Below are 21,887 nucleotides of genomic sequence, written 5' to 3'. Positions count from 1 at the left end.
AGAAAAATGTAAAGACCCGGATGTCTATAGAGGAGTGCAGTGGTGGATGATCACAGGATTATTTCTATGACAAAGAAAAACACTTTACAAGTTCCAGCTAAGTGATAAGGGATCCAGCTAACTCTTAGGTAGGTAGGTACATGATTAGTTTTGTCTACTATAGAGAGAAGAATTCCTTAGAAAGGCTGTTTAAACATAAAGTAAAAAGTATAAACCTCAAGAAGGGGTGTGGTGGTTAGCACTGTCGCCTCACAGCAAGAGGGTTCCAGGGGCCTTTCTGTGTGGACTTTGCATGTTCTCCCTGTGTATGTTTGGGTTCTCTCTGGGTACTCCGGCTTCCTCCCACTGTCCAAAAACATGCATGTTAGGTTAATTGGTGACTCTAAAATTGTCCTTAGGAGTGGGTGTGAGCGTGTGTGTGGTTGTTTGTCTTGTTCATCTCTGTGTGGCCCTGTGATGGACTGGCGATCTGGCCAGGATGTACCGCGCCTCTAGCCCGATGACCGCTGGGATAGGCTCCAGCCCACCGCGACCCCACAGTTGCATTAAGCGGGTACAGAAAATGAATGGATGGACGAATGAATAAACCTCAAGAAAGGGCAGCCAGGAAGTGAGGACATTGCATTGACATTCATTGTGCACACTTAACCCCAACCTTAACATAACAATTCACACCCCAGCCATTACCCTTATAAGGACATATGAAATGACATTCTGCTTCATTAGGGCCAGGTTTTGGTCTTCATAAGGATTACTGGTCTTGTCAAGGTTGGTGATTATGCCAGAAAAAAGTCTAAATGAGGCAGCAAATACAAAAAATACACACACACGAGCAGCAGCGAGCTGATTAAAATACTAAGCAAGAAAAATAGATGCATTTCAATGCATGTTGTGGTTCAGCCTCCATCCTGTGCTCTGTCTGAGGCCAAAAGTTCAGTCTATATTAAGGAGTCATATTACTGCTGTTCTCTTGTAGCTCATCTGCCTGCATCCCGTATGTTCCCTGTTAACATTTTACTGTGCACCACCGCCCCCTGATCACCTCTGCCTTCAGTCAGCTGATTACCTCATTATGCTTGCTCAGGATGAGGTCATCTCTACAACATCATTTATTCAGGATTAATGAAAAATGGCCTAAACTGAGCCCAATCCTCTGCTTCTGTGTGTGAGTACATTTATGTGTATGTGTGTGTGGAAATATTAAGACTCTTTTATGGGTCAGTGGCCAGTATTGCCTCTGGCTAATTGCAGACTTAAAACATGAACTCTCACTCGTGCGCTTTAACTCACAAACACAGAAACACACACAGTCTTCATTCTCTGCCTCTGTCTTGCTCTCTGAGATTGCACTGTGCTATCACCATGGTAACAGCAGATTGAGTGACTTTTCACTGCACGGATTGTTCAATTGTTATCTCTGTTTTGTTCTCTTCCTCTGTCTGTCTCTTTCTATTCTTCTGTCCTCCTCCTACCCTGCCCTGTTCTCTACGTGCACTCATTCATTGTCACTGTGTGTTACCAACCATCCTACACACACACACACACACACAAAGATGTGCACAAAATGAATACAGTACAGTTTTTCATTCTCATTCTCACTGTTCCTCTGCTTCCTCTACAGGCTCTCCTATCGCAGCTGGTGGTGTGACATCCTAACTCTTCCTGCCCAGCATGGCTATGTCACTGTGGTTCGTGGGAGTGTGTGTGCTCACTCTGGCTTGTGTGGCCCCCTCTCACCAAGGTAAGTGTTATGGTGTGGATGCAGTGTCATTTTGGGTTGTTTTTCCTGGCAGCATTCGGCAAAATGGACCCCAAACTGACAAGCTATAAAAGATGCCATTGTGATGTGGATTTGTGTGGATTTCAAATATAAGAAAAAGAGAAATGCATCTCAACAAAGACAACCAGACAAAAAAAAAAGATTACATCTGAACAGATATCAAGTTTGAGATGCTGCCCACAACTAAAAAAAAAAAGAGCAGCCATTCAGCACCATGGACAGTTACATTACACCAGCAGCATGATAATCACATTCACTCTTGAACCCACCACACAGCCATGGTGGATTTAAGACTGTGTTTAATCTTGAGCAGCACACTCCCTGCCGTGTATACATCATCCTTGAGCTGATGTGAGCAACTGGATTAAGGTAACGGTGATGGGATTTTCTCAAATAACCCTGGTATATACAGATTCCCTTCACACAAAGCGTGTGTCCGACATATTAAAATGTAGCCCTCAAAGGGAAGAAACGAAATCCTAAACTTGCCAGATTGTTTTCACTGGTTTCCTGACAGTCAGTAAGCGTTATCCATCCCCACTGTCATGCAACACAAGAAACTGTGATGTACCCACGTACCACATCTCGTCACTTGTAGGTGTCACAGTGGAGGTGCGATGTGATTCATGACAACAGTCTCACTCTGCCTCTCTCCAGCGGAAGGTTTTATGTGTGCATTTTAATGATATTGCTGGATGTAGTGACAGTTCCAGAGCATATTCAGTTTTCATTAACTGTTTTATGCCTCTAGCAAAAAACAGGCATGACTAACTGAGGCTGTTAGAACAAAGTGGAATCGTTTAACAAATCACTTTCTGTATCAAATTATGAAACAACTGATCCAGTTGCAGGATGTAAAGATATTTGGACTCATTGAGAGTAGCAGTTTTTTTCTGTGGTTACGGTGGGATCTTTCCAGAGCCTTTCCAAGAAAAAAAGATGAATGATTATTTCATAAGAGTGGTAATGTAAGACGATCATCAGTGGTCCAAACTGAAATTAACTAAGCTTGAATTCAAGCAGGACTTTGTATTCTTAGTCTCAGTATATTTCTGTATTTATATCTGCTTAACTAATAAACAAAGATTATTATGACCAAATCAATGATACAATTAGCATTTAGATCTGGATCGAATGACTATGTTGTGGTCGCAAGCATTATTGCCTCCAGGTCAGATCAGCAGTGATGACACATGAACCGTGGGTGGATTTTCTTTTCCTTTGCTACACTTTGAAACGCATAAAATCATTTTTTAAATTACATGTACACCCATCTAAATGTCTCACATGGAGGCTCTGAAACTGACATTAGCACCAAAGTGTTGATAAAGGTTATGCGATGGATTAATTTCATTAGGCCTCTCAGTGGGCAACAAACAGAACAGTATTTGGTCTTGGTATGTTTTTCACGCATGTTAAATGTTAAATGGGCCTGTCTCATCCAGTGTCACCTATCCTAACATTATTTTGTTGCATTTGTAATTTCCACAAGAGTCATTTGAAAAAGAGACAATATTGGTCATTTCTAAGATATTTCTCTCACACTGCAACTACAAATGAATCTGGACAATTTTCATTGAGCATCCTATTGTGTAGCCTGCAGCCAGCAGGAGAGTTAAAAGCCATTCTCTCCTGTTGTAGCAATCAGCTGGGTTGTCCCTCCAAGCAATTATTTCACTATAAGGCACTTGCACACTGAGGGTAATCATGTTGCTTCCAGTATTGGGAAATGGTGCAATCAGGTGTTCCTGCATTTAACAAAGCAACATATATGCTCAACAGTTATATGCTGTCAGAAACCCAAGTAAACAACTGTTCATTCTCCTTATTCACCATCGTCCTTCATTCATCCTGTGCCACTATTCCCCTTCTCCACCTATCATGGGTAGCTATGTCCCGGGCCGCCATGCCGTTCGGGCTGCTGCGCAGGGAGCTGGCATGCGAGGGTTACCCTATAGAGCTGCGCTGCCCAGGAAGTGATGTGGTTATGGTGGAAACGGCCAATTATGGACGCACTGATGACAAAATCTGTGATGCAGACCCCTTCCAGATGGAGAACACTCAGTGTTACCTGCCTGATGCACTAAAGATTATGTCCCAGAGGTGTGTATCTCCTGAGTTGCACATTTTGCTGAAACCACACACTATTGATGAAAAACTAGATTATAATGTCATTCATGAGCTTTATGAATACATGTTAAGTGTTATGGAAGTGGTTAACGCAATCAATACACGCATCTGTTTGTACACAGTGTGTATGTGCATTGGTGTAACATACATGTTGAGCAGGATGAAACATTACAAAAAGCCAATGCTTGTGTTGCGTGTCATGTGTAGGTGCAAGCACAGCAATCTCTGCAGCTGAGTGTAGAGAGTAGATGTGTACTCTTGCAGTGTTTTCCAAGAAGAAGTGATCAATATTCAGCAAGAGGGAGAGTAGACTAATGGAGCATCGTTTGCCTCCTCTTTCCTGTCTGTTAATCACTGTTCTTCCTTTTTGTTTTCTCACTACATTGACCCTTTGACTGATCCATCCAACCATCCATACATACATCCAACCATCCATCCATCCAACCATCTGTCCATCCAACCATCCATACATACATCCAACCATACATACATACAACTGCTGTTCTCTAGATGTAACAACAGAACTCAGTGTGTGGTGGTTGCGGGGGTCGACGTCTTCCCAGATCCCTGCCCAGGAACGTACAAGTACTTGGAGATCCAGTATGAGTGTGTCCCTTATAGTGAGTATTCCATTTATATTTTAATAGATGTACATATAAAGACATTCATTGTGCACACACAAACAAACATGCACAAGTACACTCAGATTTAACCTGATTATGTCGAGATACATTTTATTTTTGATCTTGCAACTTTTGATGTTGGCTATTTCCCTGAGAGATTGATGGATAGAGAAGCCTTCTTTTTTTTCTCAGGGAGTGTGTGTGCATGTTTTTTGAATTACAAAACGAAAGTTGGATGGAGAAAGTACAGAGAGGGAAAAACTGTAGGGCATTTGCAAACTGCCGCAAAATGTCACATGTGTGCGTGGGTGAGTGTATGCACTTGCGCGTGCATGCGTGTATGTTTTCTTTTCCAGATTCACACCACAGGAGTTGCTCTTTTTTCTCCACAGGAGCCTGATTGAGGGAAGGAGAGATCGGGGGAGGAGGGGAAGGGAGAGGGGGAGGATGGGGATGGAGGGAGGAGGGAAGAACAGGGAAGGGGAGTATGTTGGGGCTTTTTTGTGCTTCTTCTCCTTCTTTTACATGAACAATAATGTCTGTGGTGAGAATGAGTTCCGAAAATCTTTATCTGTGCAACTTTCTTTCTTTCTTTCTTTCTTTCTTTCTTTCTTTCTTTCTTTCTTTCTTTCTTTCTTTCTTTCTTTCTTTCTTTCTTTCTTTCTTTCTTTCTTTCTTTCTTTCTTTCTTTCTTTCTTTCTTTCATCTCCCTGTCCTTTTCTCTTGCTTGCTTTCTTGCTTCTCTTTACTCCCCTTCTTTCACCCTCTGACTTTTCTTTCTTTCTCTCCCTCTTTTTTTCCTATGCTTGAGTAGAAGTGGACCAAAAAGGTAAAGACAATACATTGTAGCATCTTGATCTCTCCTTATCCCGACCCCCCTCTTTTCTCTCCTTCTTTTCCTCTATCCTACCATTTCTCTCTTCCTCCAACCCTAGGACGTTGTTTCGTAGTCATGCTGGATGTTGCCCCTTACCCCTTTTCATTTCCTACGCAGTTCTTTTTTTCCACATTTTATCCATCTCTTGTTGTATCCAAAGCCGTCCTTTTATCCAATTTTATCCAGGTTCTGCACCTAGTCTCTCCTCTTCCTCACTCTCTCTCTCTTCAGTTTCTTCTCCTCTTCCTCCCTCTTGCTCCTGGTTGATCTATCTGTCTCTTGTTACTGTCCCTCAGTCTCTATGTGCACGCAAATATGAACACAATTGATCACACAAACATGAACACCATCTTGCTTTGATGCTTTCTCTTGTCTAAATCCTTTCAACATAAGAAACAGTTCTTTCTTACTCTTTCTTCCCTACTCTTTCTTCCCTACTCTTTCTTTCCTACTCTTTCTTTCTTACTTACTCTTTCTTTCCTACTCTTGCTTGCTTTCTTTCTTTCTTTCTTTCTTTCTTTCTTTCTTTCTTTCTTTCTTTCTTTCTTTCTTTCTTTCTTTCTTTCTTTCTTTCTTTCTTTCTTTCACTTACCCCTCCTTCCTTCTTGTCAAGTCATCGTCTTCATGCTTATTTTCCCTTTTCTTCCCTTGTAGGAAGAGCCCCTTATTTATCTTCATAGGAAAAATAAGACGAAATGTGTGTGACTGTTTATTCGTCTGGATGTGTGCTTATCAAGCACTGCTTATGTGCGTGAGTGTGTGTGCATGCCTATTTGCATGCCAGTTTGAGACTGTTAAGTATACATATGTGTCCATACAGTTATTGACATGTGGGTGGACCAGTCGTGCTCTGCGTAAACTAACCTGCCCTCTCATTCACTTCAAGGCAAAATTTAGCTCCGCCTTCTGCGTCCCTGACTCTACCTCACACTCTTCTTCACTCTTTTTGCACTAACCCACATACACACACACATATGCACATCAACTACACACATAAACTACATAAATACACTCACACACCTTTCATTGCAGTGTCCCTGTTGTATTACTCACCACACACACGCTAACAGTGTGTGATTTTCAACACTTTTTTGTCTCTTCTGTTGCTTGCCTCTCAAGATCAGGACAACAGTTTTAAATCCGTCTCTCTTTTTCTCTTCATTCTTTTTTCTTAATCTCGCTGCATCGACCGCATCTAATTCAATCCATTTTTCATGCACTGATCCATTTTCTCCCCACATCTGCCTCCACTTTCCTTCCACTCCTTTTTCACTTCACTTCCTGCACTTTTGCTCCCCCCCTCTGTCTTTTCTTTCTCATATCCTGCTTTCTGCCCTCCCAAACACCTACATTCCAGTTTTCGTGTGTCCTGGCTCACTGCTCAGCATCCAGCCAGCCTCCTCGCTCCTGGAGGCAGAGCATCAGTCAGGGGCCTGGTGTAAAGACCCCCTACAAGCTGGTGACAGGCTGTACGTCATGCCATGGACACCGTATAGAACAGAAGTGCTGTATGAGTACGCCTCGTGGGATGACTTCCGGCAAAACAGAGTCACCACTACCTATAAGTGAGTGTTGGGGTTTTTTTGTAGCAAATGTTTAGTTGATATGTTGTGATATATGGTGCATTTTAAAATATGGAATTTATTTTCAGAGGTGGAAGAACAAAATGCATTTTTTTTTAAAGTTTTGTCATAACTGACATTGACTGTCATATTTTGTTCTAGAAGCCAAAGTTAAGTCATATAAAGCCCAATGATTCAATAATTGATTAAATTTGTGGATGACAATTATCCTGCTATTTACATTTAATCTATTAACACTCAGTTGTTAGCTCTCTCTATGACAGTTTATAGCCACTATAGCTTCAAATAATGCCTAATCTATGATTCTGATCTGCCGAAAAAAACTCAATTGTTGCACCAGCTGATCAGTTAGAAATATTTTTAAATTGCTCTTATGTTTATAACATGTACCAACACTAGCTACGAGTCATGCTAAAGTAAGTAACAATCCCGAATGAAACTTATGATGAAAAAAACAGATGATTGGAGAATAGTACAAACATAAATGAAGAACCTCTCATGTCAGATAACAACAAAGTGAACAATAATTTCCATCTCTGTGCTGGATCCCATCAATGGTAATGAGGAGCCACAGAGAAAAAGGTTTTCCTCAGCCATATGTACATTTAAAGATTAATACATTAATTTGATCTTGGTTTACATGTTTCAATGTTAAGAGAAATGGGTTACCTATCAATATGACAAGCCCGGAGTGCAACATGCTCACTCCAGGCAGTTCAGGAGCAATGTCTTCTGTTGAACAGAATAACTCCCTTTGGTGATGACTTTTGGGTTTGTGAAGACATTTTGAATACACAAAAAAGCTGAAAGTAAGGGAAAGTCCCAAAATACGCAAATGTGACCTCCTTAATATGATTATCTGTTCTAGGTTGCCTAGCCGTGTGGATGGCACTGGCTTTGTGGTGTATGATGGTGCAGTTTTTTATAACAAGGAGCGAACACGCAACCTAGTCAAGTATGACCTGCGCACACGCATCAAGAGTGGTGAGGCAGTGGTGGTCAACGCCAACTATCACGACACCTCGCCTTACCGCTGGGGAGGGAAGTCAGACATCGATCTGGCAGTGGATGAGAACGGCCTCTGGGTTATCTACTCTACTGAAGCCAATAATGGACGCATCGTGGTTAGCCAGGTAGGAGAAACGGGAACAGATTGATGACTGGAGTGTGGAAGGGAAAGAAGGAAAGGATGAGGCTTTTACACAATTTTCTCATCTGCTCTCGTCTTTCCTGTTTTACAGGTGAACCCATACACCCTGCGCTTTGAAGGCACGTGGGCCACGGGCTTTGACAAACGTGGGGCGAGCAATGCCTTTATGGCCTGTGGCGTGCTTTACGCCGTGCGCTCCGTTTTCCAGGATGACGAGGGGCAGGCAGATAGCCGAGCCAGCAGCAACATGGTGGTTTACGCCTACGACACCAGCCGTGGACAGGAGCTGCCTGTTCAGATACCATTCCCCAACCCTTACCAGTATATATCTTCCATAGACTACAACCCTCGAGACAACCAGCTGTATGTTTGGAACAACTACTACGTGCTTAGATACCCTCTACAGTTCACACCACCGCCACCCACTAAAGGTCTGAAAATAAACATGTGTGTAACTGGATGTGCAAAATAGAATAGATAATGTAGATTAATGTTGTCTTCATCCTCCAGGTCCCCTCTCATCATTGATGACAACAGTCCGGTCCTACACAGCTACAGTAGCTTTGACCCCAGTGCGACCATCAGCCTCACACCCAATTGGCGTCATCAACAGGGGCCCCTTTGACCAGCGGCCGATCACAGCCATGGTTCCGCTGACCCCTCGCCCCCCTCTGCGTGTCCCCATAGCGCCTGGCGGGCCCGGTCAGGTGGGCGGATGTGAGGGCCGGGTGGCACGAGGCGTTCAGTGGCCCCCAACCCTCAAGGGAGAAACAGTGGAGAGGCCCTGTCCAAAAGGATCTCTGGGTAGGTGTAGCATGAGACTGTGCACATCTGAGTATGCCAGCGTGTGAGTGTATCTTGTTTTCCTTTGAAATTTAGTCACATGTCCTCTCTTTGAACTCCAATGAGACAGAAAAACAGGGAAGGGTTACAGAGTGTGGAGATGATGGCTTCTGCACTTCTTCCTCTCATTGTGCAGCTGTTTTTCTCAGCCCAGTCTCCTTCTGAAAAGAAGCTCTTTGCAGATTATCTAGATAATCCTGTGATGCAAATCGCATTTTACTAATCATGTTGAATCAATTGGAAATGGGTTTAGCACAGAGACGATGATTATGCTTGAATGATTAATTAATTAAATTCACACTTATGGCAATAAATCATCTGATTGTGGTCGTAAAAAGAACCAAAAGATCGACAAACAAAGTTAGTGAAAGTATTAAAAAAATATATATATCAAAGCTAATAAAAAAGCAACATTGATCTTACAACTTCTACCATAACTTTATAGAATGAGTTTAAAGCTAAAGTCAGTTACTAGATGGTTTTTGCCTGCATGTAAGGGCAAAAAATGCACAAGGAAATTTATTCCATCAGAAACTGAATGACAGTCTTTCAATACACAAGCTGTCGTTTCTCTTTCTGACGTTTGTGTCCCCCTTTCTGTCTCTGCAGGTATAGCCTCCTATCAATGCATGTCGTCTCCAGTTGGTTGGAACTCCAGAGGACCTGACCTTTCCAATTGCACCTCTCCCTGGGTCAGCCAAATTGCCCAGAAGGTCAGTCAAAAACACACACAACCACGGAAACACATACACACGCTGTGCAAATGCCCCAAAGCCAGTCAGCAAGCAGCTCTCTCTTAAATGTCAAAACATTTGACATTACAAACACCCCCACCTCACTCCAGATTAAGAGCGGAGAGAACGCAGCCAACATCGCCGGGGAGTTGGTCAACCTGACCCGGGGGCGGATCTATGCAGGTGATGTCAGCATGTCCGTCAAGCTTATTGAACAGCTGCTGGACATATTGGACTCTCAGCTCCAGGCCTTGAGACCAGCCAATAAAGAGTCAGCAGCACGTAATTACAACAAGGTAAATTGTTTCTGTTATTAGTGTTGATATGTTCTTGACCTCCTCTGGAAATGTGAGCAGAAATGTCAGTGATGACGATTGTAATAATTCTAATAATAGACTTTTTCCCCTTTTTCAGCTGCAGAAGAGAGAACGAACGTGTAAATCTTATGTTCAGGTAAGATTAGATAGATAGATAGATAGATAGATAGATAGATAGATAGATAGATAGATAGATAGATAGATAGATAGATAGATAGATAGATAGATAGATAGATAGATAGATAGATAGATAGATAGATAGATAGATAGATAGATAGATAGATAGATAGATAGATAGATAGATAGATAGATAGATAGATAGATAGATAGATAATGTTCTCTGTCTCTCTCTGTCCTTGTCAGGCGGTTGTTCAGACAGTTGATAACCTGCTGGGTCCTGAAGCTCTGGTGTCCTGGGCTGACATGAGCAGTGTTGACCAATCACGCTCTGCATCACTGCTTTTAGACGCAGTGGAGAAAGGAGCATTTCTGTTGGCTAATAATCTCTATGAGGGCCGTTTCAGTGACAGGGCACCAAACATTGGTGAGTGGTCTCTTTCTCTTTTTTGGTGGTTTTCCTCCACATTTTGCACAAATTACTAACGCATTCAGACTCTGTTTCTATTCATGCACAGATCTGGAGGTGTATGTATTAAATACAGAGGCGGACATACAGGACTTGACATTTCCTCACTCCTATGACAGCGACAGCATTCTGCAGATATCAGCACTGGCTCTGCAACAGTATAGCAACAATGGTCAGTGGCACATAAAAAAAACTAATGTTCAGTGCAATTTAATCTCTATCACTGTCCCAAAGCAACAAAGAAAAAAAGATATATGTACATATATATATATATATATATATATAGAATAGAAATTGAATGGAAAAATACTTCGCTTAAATGTAGCTTTGCCCCCATGTTATTTCTCCTTCTGTGGTTTGCAGGCCAGGTGAAGTTGGTCCTTTCACTCTATAAGAACTTGGGCTCCTTCCTGACCACCCAGAACTCAACCCTTCGGCTGGGTCTGGGGCTGAGCCAGGGCTCAGAGGCCAGGCGCAGGAGCCTCGTGGTCAACTCTCATGTGATCTCTGCCTCTGTGCACAGAGGAGCCAACAGAGTGTACCTCACTGAGCCAGTGATATTCACTCTCAGACACATTCAGGTCTGTTTTAAACCTATTCAAATCAAAACTAAAATTTAGAAGAAGCTAATTTTGGAGTGCTGCTCTTACATGTTTTGGTGTGTTTTTTCTCCTTATCTGCAGCTGGAGAATCACTTTGGTCCTAACTGTTCTTTCTGGAATGCATCAGGAGTTTCTGGGAGTGGCAGGTGGTCCACACAGGGCTGCCGCCTGTTACACACAAACAACACACATACAACTTGCGCCTGCAACCATCTGTCCAGCTATGCTGTCCTTATGACATACCAGCAACCTTCTGTGAGTCAGACACACCACATATCAATACATAAAAGCATTTGATTCAGTTTCATAGTAGACGTCAACATTTGCCAGACTGTCATAGTCTTTTCATACCATATGAGCCTATAGCCGTAAATCTGTTATCTATATTTGATCTGAAGCAGCATTGAGCTTTCACTGTGTTTAATTTGACAAATATCGAGCCAGTATTGACATAACACTCGTCATGCACACATTTTTACTGCACATTGTAGATTGTTTGTGTGTGTGTGATCAGATAAGAGCTTGGAAAACCTGTATTATAAAGTATTACTGCTATAGTCTTGAATAGCCATGTGTGAAACTTTACCTCTCAAATCAAATCACTCCCGCAATGGCCAAAACGTCCATTTTCTATAGCATTATTAAGACTTTACTGCTGCTGTACTTTTCAAATTGTCCAAAAATCCCTTATAAACAACTTACGCTTTGTTTTTCTTGTCAGTTTGGGACCGGTGTAGAGGAGCTCTTAGTCTTTGTGGTTTCCTGGGTTGGCATCTCTGTTGCGCTGGTGTGTCTGGCTACCTGCCTTATCACCCTCTGCTGCCAGGGGGCGCCCTGGCACACAGACCACAGCACCATTCACTGCAACCTGTGGGCCAATCTGCTCATCACAGAACTTCTGTTCCTTATTGGTGCCAACAAGACGAAATATACTGTTAGTATTCTCTGAACTAGCATTTTATCTTGCTTTAAAGGCTGATCTATATAACACATACAGATACTGAGTGACTTTGCTTGTTTGTGTCTTAATTGTCATTTTCAGGTTGTATGCTCCATCACTGCTGGCCTCCTGCACTTTTCACTGCTCGCGGTGTTTTGCTGGTTGTGTCTGGAGGGGGTGGAGTTGTACCTGCTGCAGCGGGAGGTATTCGAGGGACGTAATTCCCGGAGGAAGTATTTTTACCTCTGTGGTTACTCCATTCCTGGGCTGGTAGTGGCTGTGTCTGCAGCTATTGACTTCCGAGGATATGGCTCCAAGGCTGCGTAAGTTGCAGGATTTTTTTTAATTTTATTTATTTTTTTATCGTGGAGACTAAAACCTATTTATGCAGACCTCTCGTAAATCTGAATACCAAACCACAATCTCTATAATTTATAGCTATTTTTTGATGGATTAGATTTGTTTTTTGGGTTAAGAATATAACCAGGTTATGGCTAGGTTAGGGTTATGGTTTAGTTTAGTGATGGTGTTTAGTTGTGATGGTTAACGTTTACAGTAAGGGAGAAGGTAATGGATTGTGTCTATGGAATATCAACACAAAGATAATGAGACATAATGTGTGTGAACATGTTTGGATGAAGTCAGTTACTTCTCTGGATACCTAAATCCTCGGATCAGCTTCTAGGGTGTGATTTGGTAGCTCTTTTTTCCTGTGATTTGCTTGTGTGTCTGTTCGTGTGTGTAGGTGCTGGCTGCGGACTGACAATTACTTCATCTGGAGTTTCCTTGGACCTGTAGCTGCCATCATTACGGTGAGGTTACATACTGTTGTATGCACTGGCTTTTTTTTTTTTTTTTACGTTTTCTGTTCATTATTGTATTCATATAATTAATACTGAACATAATTTTCTTTGTGTTTTTCTTTGTCCCTTTTGGACCTCAGTTAAACCTGGTTGTTTTGGTGATGACCTTACATAAGATGCACAGCACTGCTGCACTGAAACCGGACTCCAGTCGCCACGACAACCTGAGGTCAGCAGAAGAATCTTATACTGTTTTTCTCTATTTTGTGTTGTTGTATGAGAATGAAGTTATATAGGTATGTAAGTAGAGCCCAGACCTTATAGAGATGCTCACAAGCAGCATTTTGTGAAAGTTTCATGTCAGTCAGTCCCAACTTTTTAAAACTGCCCTTAGCAGTTATTGGTACTCAAGCCAAGATTCTGTTACTGCAAATTTTTAACTGAGTAAAAGATTAACTGATCTTGAAGAGGTATAAAGTTGAAGATTAAATATTAATTGCAACTTTTAAATAAGGTTTCATTTTCCTTTCTTTTTGTGAAGTTTTTTAAAGTAACATTTTTCAAGTTCAAAGGGAAGCACAAACGAAAAGTTTGCAGACTTCAAGAGATTTAAGCTCTCTGATAACTTTTATCAAGGTTTCAGACCTCTTTTAGTTTCTTAAGGCTGTGATGATTCACAGCCATTGTTGAGGGATGCACATTTTTAAAGCTTTTTAAATACTCTGTCTCCTCAAACCTTGTCCCAACTATCAACAGCCAAGGTCTCCTCTAAGTAGCTGCCTAGCACTCTGAAGATTAAAGTAATTCATGCAGATGCTGAATTAATACAGAAGTGTTTTTTGGACAATAGCAAAGCTCCTTCAGATTGCCATTTTCTCACAGGAGTGGGTTGATCATGCTTTGGCCTTGTTTTGCTGCCAGTGGTGCGGGGAACATCTCACTGATACAGGGAGCAACTGATTAATTAAATATCAGCTAAAGTTAGAGGGAAATATCACACATGCTATAAAAACAGAAAATGTATAGAGGATGGCTAAAGGAAATGTATCATCTTTATCATCAGGTCTTTTTGGAAATCAGGTCACCTTCTACTCTTTTAGGTATTCATAGTAGCAGTGGGACTTTGACATTTTAAAAACTTTTGAGTGTCTGTGTAAATTAACAAAAAATACATGTTAAGTACATTGTAGACATGTTTAAAAAGTCACTATACATCTACTGCTGCATAGAGTTCCTGCAGCATGTGGTGAGTACCTGTTTGCTTGGCCTGCATAGCAACCACTAGCCCCCCTTTTAACTCCAGACTAACTTGTCTTTGTAGCTTCTTCTGGCATGCAAATTACTGTATAACCCCATTGGTTTCTCTACTGTTCTACTGCAGATTCAAAGCCATAGCATTGATGGCTGATTTTGCTCATGATATGACATGTAACACTTTAAAAAAATCTTATGAACACTGAGGGCTGATAACTATTGAATTTTGACTGTTATATGTAATTGAAATAACTCCCTATTTAAGTACGTGTTTTTTCTTTTAAAAACCATGTATCTTGTGTTGTCGACCTGTGGTGTTTGCAGGGCCTGGGCAGTGGGCTCCCTGACGCTTCTATTCTTGCTGAGTGTTACCTGGTCCTCAGGCCTGATGTTCCTGTCCGGTCCATCCCTTCTACTGGCTTACCTCTTCTCCTCTCTCAACACTGCCCAGGCCCTCCTCATCACTATACTACATTGCACACTCGCCAGGAAGGTCAGTCTAAGTGTTTATAAGTCAACATGTAATTAGAAATATCTATCTGTAACATCTGATTGTTGGACTAAACTAATCATCTATGATGGACTATTGTGTGTAGGGTCAGAAGGATTATGGCCGCTGCATGCGTCTCTCGCAGTGCTGTGCAACTTCCTCAACCAGCTCTCCAGACTCGGTGAAAGGCGCTGCCCTTCGCTCCAACAGCCGATACACCAGCAGCCAGGGTCGCAGAGCCACTGCTAACAGACAGGTTTGCAGCATTACATGTTTGCAGCAAAGGCTTTGCCTCTTTGTGTCTGAGCGTGTTTGATCATGTCTAATATCTCTGCTACAGAGCCGCATCAGAAGGATGTGGAATGACACTGTTCGGAGGCAGACTGAATCCTCTTTCATTGCTGCAGACAACAACACTCCTACTCTAAACCGAGGTGAGTTTTATTGTTTTGATTATCTTTTAAATCACACATTTTTACCTGCTGTGGCTGAAGAATGGGATGTTCATTTTCTCCCTTTCTCTTCATGATCAGCTGCTTTGGGGAACCATTTCCTTACAAATCAGGTGTTGCAGACTCATGCTGGAGCTTCTCCTTATGACACAATGCTGGCCCAGGGATACAGCCAACCCTTCACCTCCACCGGTATGTTGTATTACAATTGTCAGGACAGTACATATTTGATTATCTCATGTACATTCCCCTGTTGCTATCTTCAACTGTCTTCTTAATAGTCTTATTTATCTGTACTGTGCACAAAACCCACGCAAAAGTCTTAGACTACACACAAAATGTCTACATTGCATGAACAATTATTAGGCAAATTATTTTCTCAGAATTAACTTCTTTGTTTAGCAAAAATGGAGAGAGTCTGTCTGAACTGCAAACTTCAAACTGTTCAAACTTCAAAATGTCCCATGATGAAAAGTGGGTTTTGTGTTGTTTTGGTTTTTTAGTTGTAAACAGAATTTCTTTTGCATTGTACAGCTTATCTTTTTCTGTTTCTGTACAGTATGAATGTTTGGAATTAAAAGTTTAAATGTTTCATGTGAGCATGAAAGCTGTGAGTTTGTTTTATTCTGTTGTTTACTTTAATTGTCTTTCATAAATGTTTATTTTGACACTTTCCTTCTCTGTCTCTCTGTCTTAACGTGGACCAGTAGGAACCTTCAGAAACAAGCAGAGTATGATCTCTTCCCTCTTGTGCTCCTTCTTTCCTTGTGCACTGTGATTCAATTCATAGACTATCTGTGCAGTATTTGCACCTTATAACTATATACAAACCATAATGGCATAATGCACATCTCTCCATGTGGCAACATAATCTGACATCTCATCAAGAAGTATATATATGTAAAAAATGCAAATCGTCCTGATAAAGACTCTCTTTCAACGGGCACACAAACATCAGTCTGTGCCCATTCACTCACTTAATCATTCATATGTCCCTTTTCATCAGTATTTTAGCTTCTTTGTCTTTTTGTAATTATCATCTTTTTTTCTTCTAACAGAGGGTGTTGTGCTGCAGAGCCAAGAGTCCTGTGGATTGGACAGTGTGTGTCTCAATGGAGGCTACACCCCCAACACCTTCACGCTTCACGGTCTGGGGACAACACCTGGGTCTCGAGCTGGAGTGGTCGGCAGCACTGACCTTCTGAGGGAGGAAGGAGTTGGGATTGGAGGGGATGACATCTCCCCAAGCCTCCTTACGCCACATGGGGCCACAGATCTGGGCAGCGGTGCTGGGATGCGTCGCAATCTGTCTGATGCAGCAGCGCTGGAGAAGATGATCATCTCAGAGCTGGTGCAGAGCAACCTGAGGCCCTCAGTTCCCATGCCTGTTCCTCCTGAGCGTTATGGAAGCTTGGCAAGGCCACACCACCACGACAGGGCAGCTATAACACATGCTGCCACTTTAACTCGACATGCACCGCCACCCCAAGAGGGTTGGGCTAACAGCATGCAGCCCAACGCACGCCACAATGCACAAGAGGGCTGGGCGCATACAAGACAGCACACACAAGACACTGAGATGCATTCCACAACAACACGTGGGCAAGATCTCGCCACAACGCCACGCTTACAAGATGGCTGGTCACATACACGTGTTTCTGGAGATTCTGAGTCCCGTGAGCTGCTGAAAGATGGAGACCGGTCGCAGCTGCAAGGTACTCTGGGCCGTCGTGGGCATCAGGACAGGCAGCAAGCACGTCCTCCTGATGTCCAAGCTCGACCCTACTCCACCCTCAGCCGCACCCCAGGTACTTTGTCCCGCCACCGCAGCACACTGGAATCAAGTGGAGGGACGGACAGAGAAAGGGACAGGGAGAGGGACAGGGATCGTTACCGGGACAGACCCCTCCCACCTCCTCCTCCCCCTCCCCCGCAGGAATCGGAGCCCCTGTACAAGGCGCTTGAAGAGCCCCTGCTGATTAAACAGAGAGATGCAAGCGTCGAGGCATGGAGAGGTGGCCAGGAAAGAGAGAAGGATGAGACATTTCTGCTGAAAAGAGACACTATAAATGATGAATGGAGAGGAGGAACTGAGAGGGGCAGAGATGAATCGTTTACCTCTCAGAAGCAAGACAGGGAGATGGATGAATGGAGAGCTGGCATTGAGAGGGGGAGAGAGGAATCTCAAATGCTGGAGAAGAGAGATGGAAGGATGGAGGTGTGGCGAGGAGGAGAGACAGAGCAGGAAGAGACTTTTATAACTCAGAAGAAAGATTTTGGGATGGACGGATGGAGAGGTGGGCTAGAGAGAGAGAAAGATGAATCCATATTTCTGAAGGACAGAGATGGTTGGAGAGCAGGGATTGAACGAGAGAATGAGAAACAGAAGGATAGAGCACTAGATGTGTGGAGAGGAGGAATGGATTTGGACAGGGAGGAATCTTTCCTGTTTGAGAGCAAAGATGGAGGTCTAGATGGAAAGAAAAGAGGGAAAGATAGAGGGTCTCTTCGGTATCATGGCGATCGACAGGATTCTGATGGCTTCACACTGCCTTTGACTCCTGATCTTGACCTGGACCCTGACTCCTCACCTATCTACGCCCGAGATTCAAATCCCTCCCCACTATACCCTGGAGACCGACGCTCACCGCCACTCAGCATCTTCCCCCGAAATTCTTCGCCAACAAATATCTTTGCTCCACGGGAAAATAACTCGCCCCCCAGCAACCTCTACTCCCGCCACTCCCCGCAGATGTACAGCCGCAGCAGTTCTCCACCTCGATTCTATACCCGCACCTCCCCTCCAACCCTCTCGTACCCAGACAGCAGCCCTGAAGGCCCAGAAGAAATCAGTCCCACCGGTGGTCAGCCTCAGCGACCAGTTCTGGAACTGCCCTACAGCCTTGGGCGACCCCCGCTGGGCCCACGGCCCAATCACCTGCAGACCTTCTACCAGCCACCACCACTGGCTTCCAATGGAGAGACAGGGTACTCACCAGAGCCCACCTCTGAAGGAGATGATGGACAGATGCAGCGGGTGACGAGTCTGTGACTAGGGCGGTGGTGATTGGGGCATAGATACCAGGGAGGAGGAGAAAGATGGTGATAATTTCAACAATTATTGATGACCACAATGATGGAAATTTGAATTATGATGTTGAAAATGATAAGGACGATGGACAACTATATTAAAGGGATATTTATTTTTTTTTAGTGAGTTGAGGTTGTGTGAAGTACATATGAGTAGTCAGGGTCTCACCTACAGGAGACAGCAGTAGGTGGGTTTGGAGAATCAGGGAGGAATTCTCACAGAGATAAGCTAACAGCTTCTCAGAAGAGAGCTACAAAGGAGTGAATTTTCCCCATCTAGAAAATCTCAAATGTCTAAAAAGTCATTGCAGTTTGAGGGAATGTTAGACTATCTTGAAGATTTTTACACTGTCACTTTTGCAGCATATTCTATGTCTTTAGTTTCTAAACCCAAAAATATTTGTGTTGCTGTGTTTTATGGCATGCACGTTGGCTGGCCAACATGTCAAGTTATGATCTGCTGTGACTGACTTCTGCTGGTCTAATCCCAAAATACCACTGTTAAACATGCACAATTTTTTAAATGTTTGTGAAAGCAATGTCCAACAGTAAGCTATCAAACAAGTCTGACCCAACTGATGGACTCTGAGCTGATCAGTGGTAGGATATCTTCAGAAGCCACTGTGTAATGTAATGAAGAGTAGCAACACGGTCGTTCTTTGGTTGAGAAAATAGGGCCAAAGTAAATATTTGTCTGATGTGAAAGTTGAGCAGTGTTAAAATTGTTCAGTAAAAAGCATTTGGTTGAACTGCTATTAAATTTTTGAAGTGTGAGGTGTTTTAGATAACGAAGTTATGCGCTTTTTGGCCCATTCTAAGTAGCTGTTAGCTTAGCTTTCCGTCAGAGTTCCTCTATGGTTCTCTTAACTAAGAGTGCTCTGACCACTGTCTACTGCATGTAAGACAGATTTCTCATAGGAACCACACACAACCCCATTTAAAACAAAATATTCCTTTAACAATTATGACAATTACAATGATGGCTCCTCCTTGCTTCTATCTCCTGATCACCACGAGACTTCCCCCTTTCCACGTTTTGTTACTTTTGTATGACTGTGATCCATTTATAGCTCCTTCTCTTCGCCTTCCTCTCCCTCTTCTGTCTCTCCTGAAACCCTGCTGTGTCTTCCCCACTCATTGGTGCTTATCCGAATTGGTCCATTGTCTAAGTTCTACTGCTTCATCGGCTGGGTGTTGCCCCTCCCTGTAGCAAACAGTGTGTCAAAAAAGCACTTGTGTGTTGCCAAAAATCCTCTCAAAGAACATGTGCATGACTTTATAGTGGCTTTACGAGGCTACATTCTGTAGGAGGATGTCCTGAAGTGTACATGCGAGTGTGTGTGCATAGCTTGATGAGCATGTGTGTGTGTGTAAGGGTGTGTGTATATGCGTGCGTGAGAGAGAAAGTATGTAAATAAATCATTATTGTAAAATTTATGTATCACATTGAAGCATTTTATCATTACTGACTGGAGGACCTCTTACACACATCCTCTCCTCACATCCTCAGCAATGCAGATTTTGCAGATTTTGACTCTTGACCTCTCCTATTTCACATAAAGACCAAAACTTCTGTCCCCCAACCTGCCACTAACTGTTCGCAATGGAACTTGTTGCCATGGAGTTTGTCATAGCAACCGAACACTTGACTGCAGAGCCAGAGATCATGTAAAACCTCAGAACTTTTCTGCAACCCCCTGAGATCCTTGTACATATCAACCTCAAGTGTTCTGATTGTCTTGTATTGCTATTGAAGTTCAAGTAAACATGTGAAATAAATGTTCCTGTCTTTCTGTTTGTGTGCACACAGAGAGATGGAGGTATTGAGAGCTATTTAATATCAATTTTAGTTGAAAACACATCCAGAAGAGGTATTCGTGCGCTGCTAAATAGAAATACTGAACAGGACAGCAGCCGTGAATATGAAAAATAAACACAGTTCTACATCGTAATATGATGCATCAATTTACGCTACTTTATACTTTTACTACATAAAACATGAGACATAAATATTGTTACTGAGAAATGTATCTAACACCTTTAGGATACCACAGCTACTTTACAGTGAAACATTAACATGTAACATTAACAAAGACATGCAAACTGTGTACACTTTGTTGCAAGGATAATTCAAAGTTTTCATCCAATCAGGTGATCATTTACCACAGTTTTGTCAAGTATAGAATTTTGGTCACATGACTTTGATCAAAATAACTGTTGTCATTTAGTTAGCCTGATCAGATACCATGGGTCCTAGCAGTGCAGGTCATGCTGACTAGGAGGTAATAGATCATTCTCAATAAAGTGATAATTATGACTATTGTCTTAACATGCTTGTGGTGTTTTTTTAGCAACTTCTGTCTCTGAGATATGTAGAAATCCAATGTCTGTATTCAAAATTTAGTTTAAAACTGGAAAGCATGTTTATAAAAACATAATATCATGCATAGTTATGCATTATTCTTGTGCAGCCATATTTTCCTTACATCATGGTGAGCATATTTCATGGCAAAAGGCCCAAGAATGGAGAAAAAGGTACATTCAATATGTTGTTTTGGCTCCAGCAATGAAAACTGAATTAATTTCAGGTAGCAGAGATGATACGGTGCGTGGGTAAAACTGAAAAGTATGAAGTAGTAGGCCTATACTTTCAGAGAAATGTTATTGAAAAGTAGTATCTATGATTCAAGTGACCAGGGAAATAAGAATGTATGAGTTCTCTTTATTCAATAAAAAAAATTTGTGACTCACTTTTACACCATCATAGATTTATTTGTTATGAATGATAAAACTGGAAAAAAGATTAAAGATATACAAAATACAAAAAAGATAGATATTTATGTAATTGTTATAAATAATGATACATATAATAGTTATTGTTGTCAGTGTAAGAAAAAGTAAAAAGAAAAACAAGTGTCCCAAATGAGGAGCTGGTTAGTATATAATCCATATCATTAGAAAAGAAACAGGGTAGTGGAAATTAGCTGTGTTCTAACCAAGTTATACTGAACACTTTTTAGGCATTAACACACCATTAATAGCTGAACTATTTCAGGGACTGTTTGGCTGCAAAATGATAGATTTTTCTAAGCTCTTACAACACTAATCAAATTTACCAACAGATTAACGTCCAAAAAGGTAAGACTATTATTGTTTGCTGTGATGAACCAACGCAGAAATATCATCCAGTGTTTCTTGTAGCTCTTGCTGTTGCTCTTTTAGATCAGGTTCACAGACAGATTTTTATGTATTCAAAGTGCTTCAACTGCCAAGCGCTAAACAGTATGAAAAGTAAGTGAATTGATGGGGAAACTGTTACCAGGTTTTCTCAAAATGCATTTAAGACCAAGGACTGAAAAATTTGCATTAGTGCCAAAAACCGAAGCCCCTTAAATAGCCACGTAAGGGCTGACTTTAAAAATGCTGCTTGGTTCTTCTTCTTCTCCTCTATTAATGGTAGTTTATTAGTGGTTTTATCTTCATGAAAGACATATTTTACGTGTAGTCAAACGATCTCTTCAAGCTGCGTGGCATTTTTTAAAGTTTGTCGAATATCACTTTCTCTCCAGCTTCCTCGATGTTTGCTTTAAAGTACAGAGCTGTGAAGTAGACCAATACCTTCTCTGAACTTTG

General features: G+C 42.1%; 1 protein-coding gene across 6 annotated transcripts in view; it reads left to right on the top strand.

The window, feature by feature from the left end:
* LOC140305558 (adhesion G protein-coupled receptor L1-like) overlaps positions 1-21,673 on the top strand; it is a 32,718-nt gene extending 11,045 nt beyond the window's left edge. The window contains exons 2-26 of one of the 6 annotated variants that reach the window (XM_072384469.1): positions 1,622-1,741; positions 3,670-3,883; positions 4,421-4,530; positions 5,348-5,362; positions 6,768-6,975; positions 7,862-8,126; positions 8,235-8,574; positions 8,654-8,947; positions 9,596-9,699; positions 9,831-10,016; positions 10,135-10,173; positions 10,401-10,581; positions 10,673-10,795; positions 10,987-11,204; positions 11,307-11,480; positions 11,947-12,159; positions 12,268-12,488; positions 12,911-12,977; positions 13,109-13,197; positions 14,547-14,715; positions 14,819-14,968; positions 15,053-15,146; positions 15,246-15,356; positions 15,875-15,895; positions 16,223-21,673. In XM_072384469.1, coding sequence (XP_072240570.1) covers positions 1,672-1,741; positions 3,670-3,883; positions 4,421-4,530; positions 5,348-5,362; positions 6,768-6,975; positions 7,862-8,126; positions 8,235-8,574; positions 8,654-8,947; positions 9,596-9,699; positions 9,831-10,016; positions 10,135-10,173; positions 10,401-10,581; positions 10,673-10,795; positions 10,987-11,204; positions 11,307-11,480; positions 11,947-12,159; positions 12,268-12,488; positions 12,911-12,977; positions 13,109-13,197; positions 14,547-14,715; positions 14,819-14,968; positions 15,053-15,146; positions 15,246-15,356; positions 15,875-15,895; positions 16,223-18,216 — 5,670 coding nt within the window. In that variant the 5' untranslated portion in view covers positions 1,622-1,671 and the 3' untranslated portion in view covers positions 18,217-21,673. Of the gene's footprint in view, positions 1-1,621; positions 1,742-3,669; positions 3,884-4,420; positions 4,531-5,347; positions 5,363-6,767; positions 6,976-7,861; positions 8,127-8,234; positions 8,575-8,653; positions 8,948-9,595; positions 9,700-9,830; positions 10,017-10,134; positions 10,174-10,400; positions 10,582-10,672; positions 10,796-10,986; positions 11,205-11,306; positions 11,481-11,946; positions 12,160-12,267; positions 12,489-12,910; positions 12,978-13,108; positions 13,198-14,546; positions 14,716-14,818; positions 14,969-15,052; positions 15,147-15,245; positions 15,357-15,871; positions 15,896-16,222 lie in introns of all 6 variants that reach the window. The other 5 variants (XM_072384468.1, XM_072384471.1, XM_072384470.1 and 2 more) reach the window with 5 other exon arrangements.
* The last annotated feature ends 214 nt before the right edge of the window (positions 21,674-21,887 follow it).

The sequence above is a fragment of the Leuresthes tenuis genome, unplaced genomic scaffold (assembly GCF_036924035.1).
Source record: "Leuresthes tenuis unplaced genomic scaffold, fLeuTen1.0.hap1 SCAF_4, whole genome shotgun sequence".
Classification (NCBI taxonomy): domain Eukaryota; kingdom Metazoa; phylum Chordata; class Actinopteri; order Atheriniformes; family Atherinopsidae; genus Leuresthes; species Leuresthes tenuis.
This window is presented reverse-complemented; position numbering and strand designations above follow the sequence as displayed.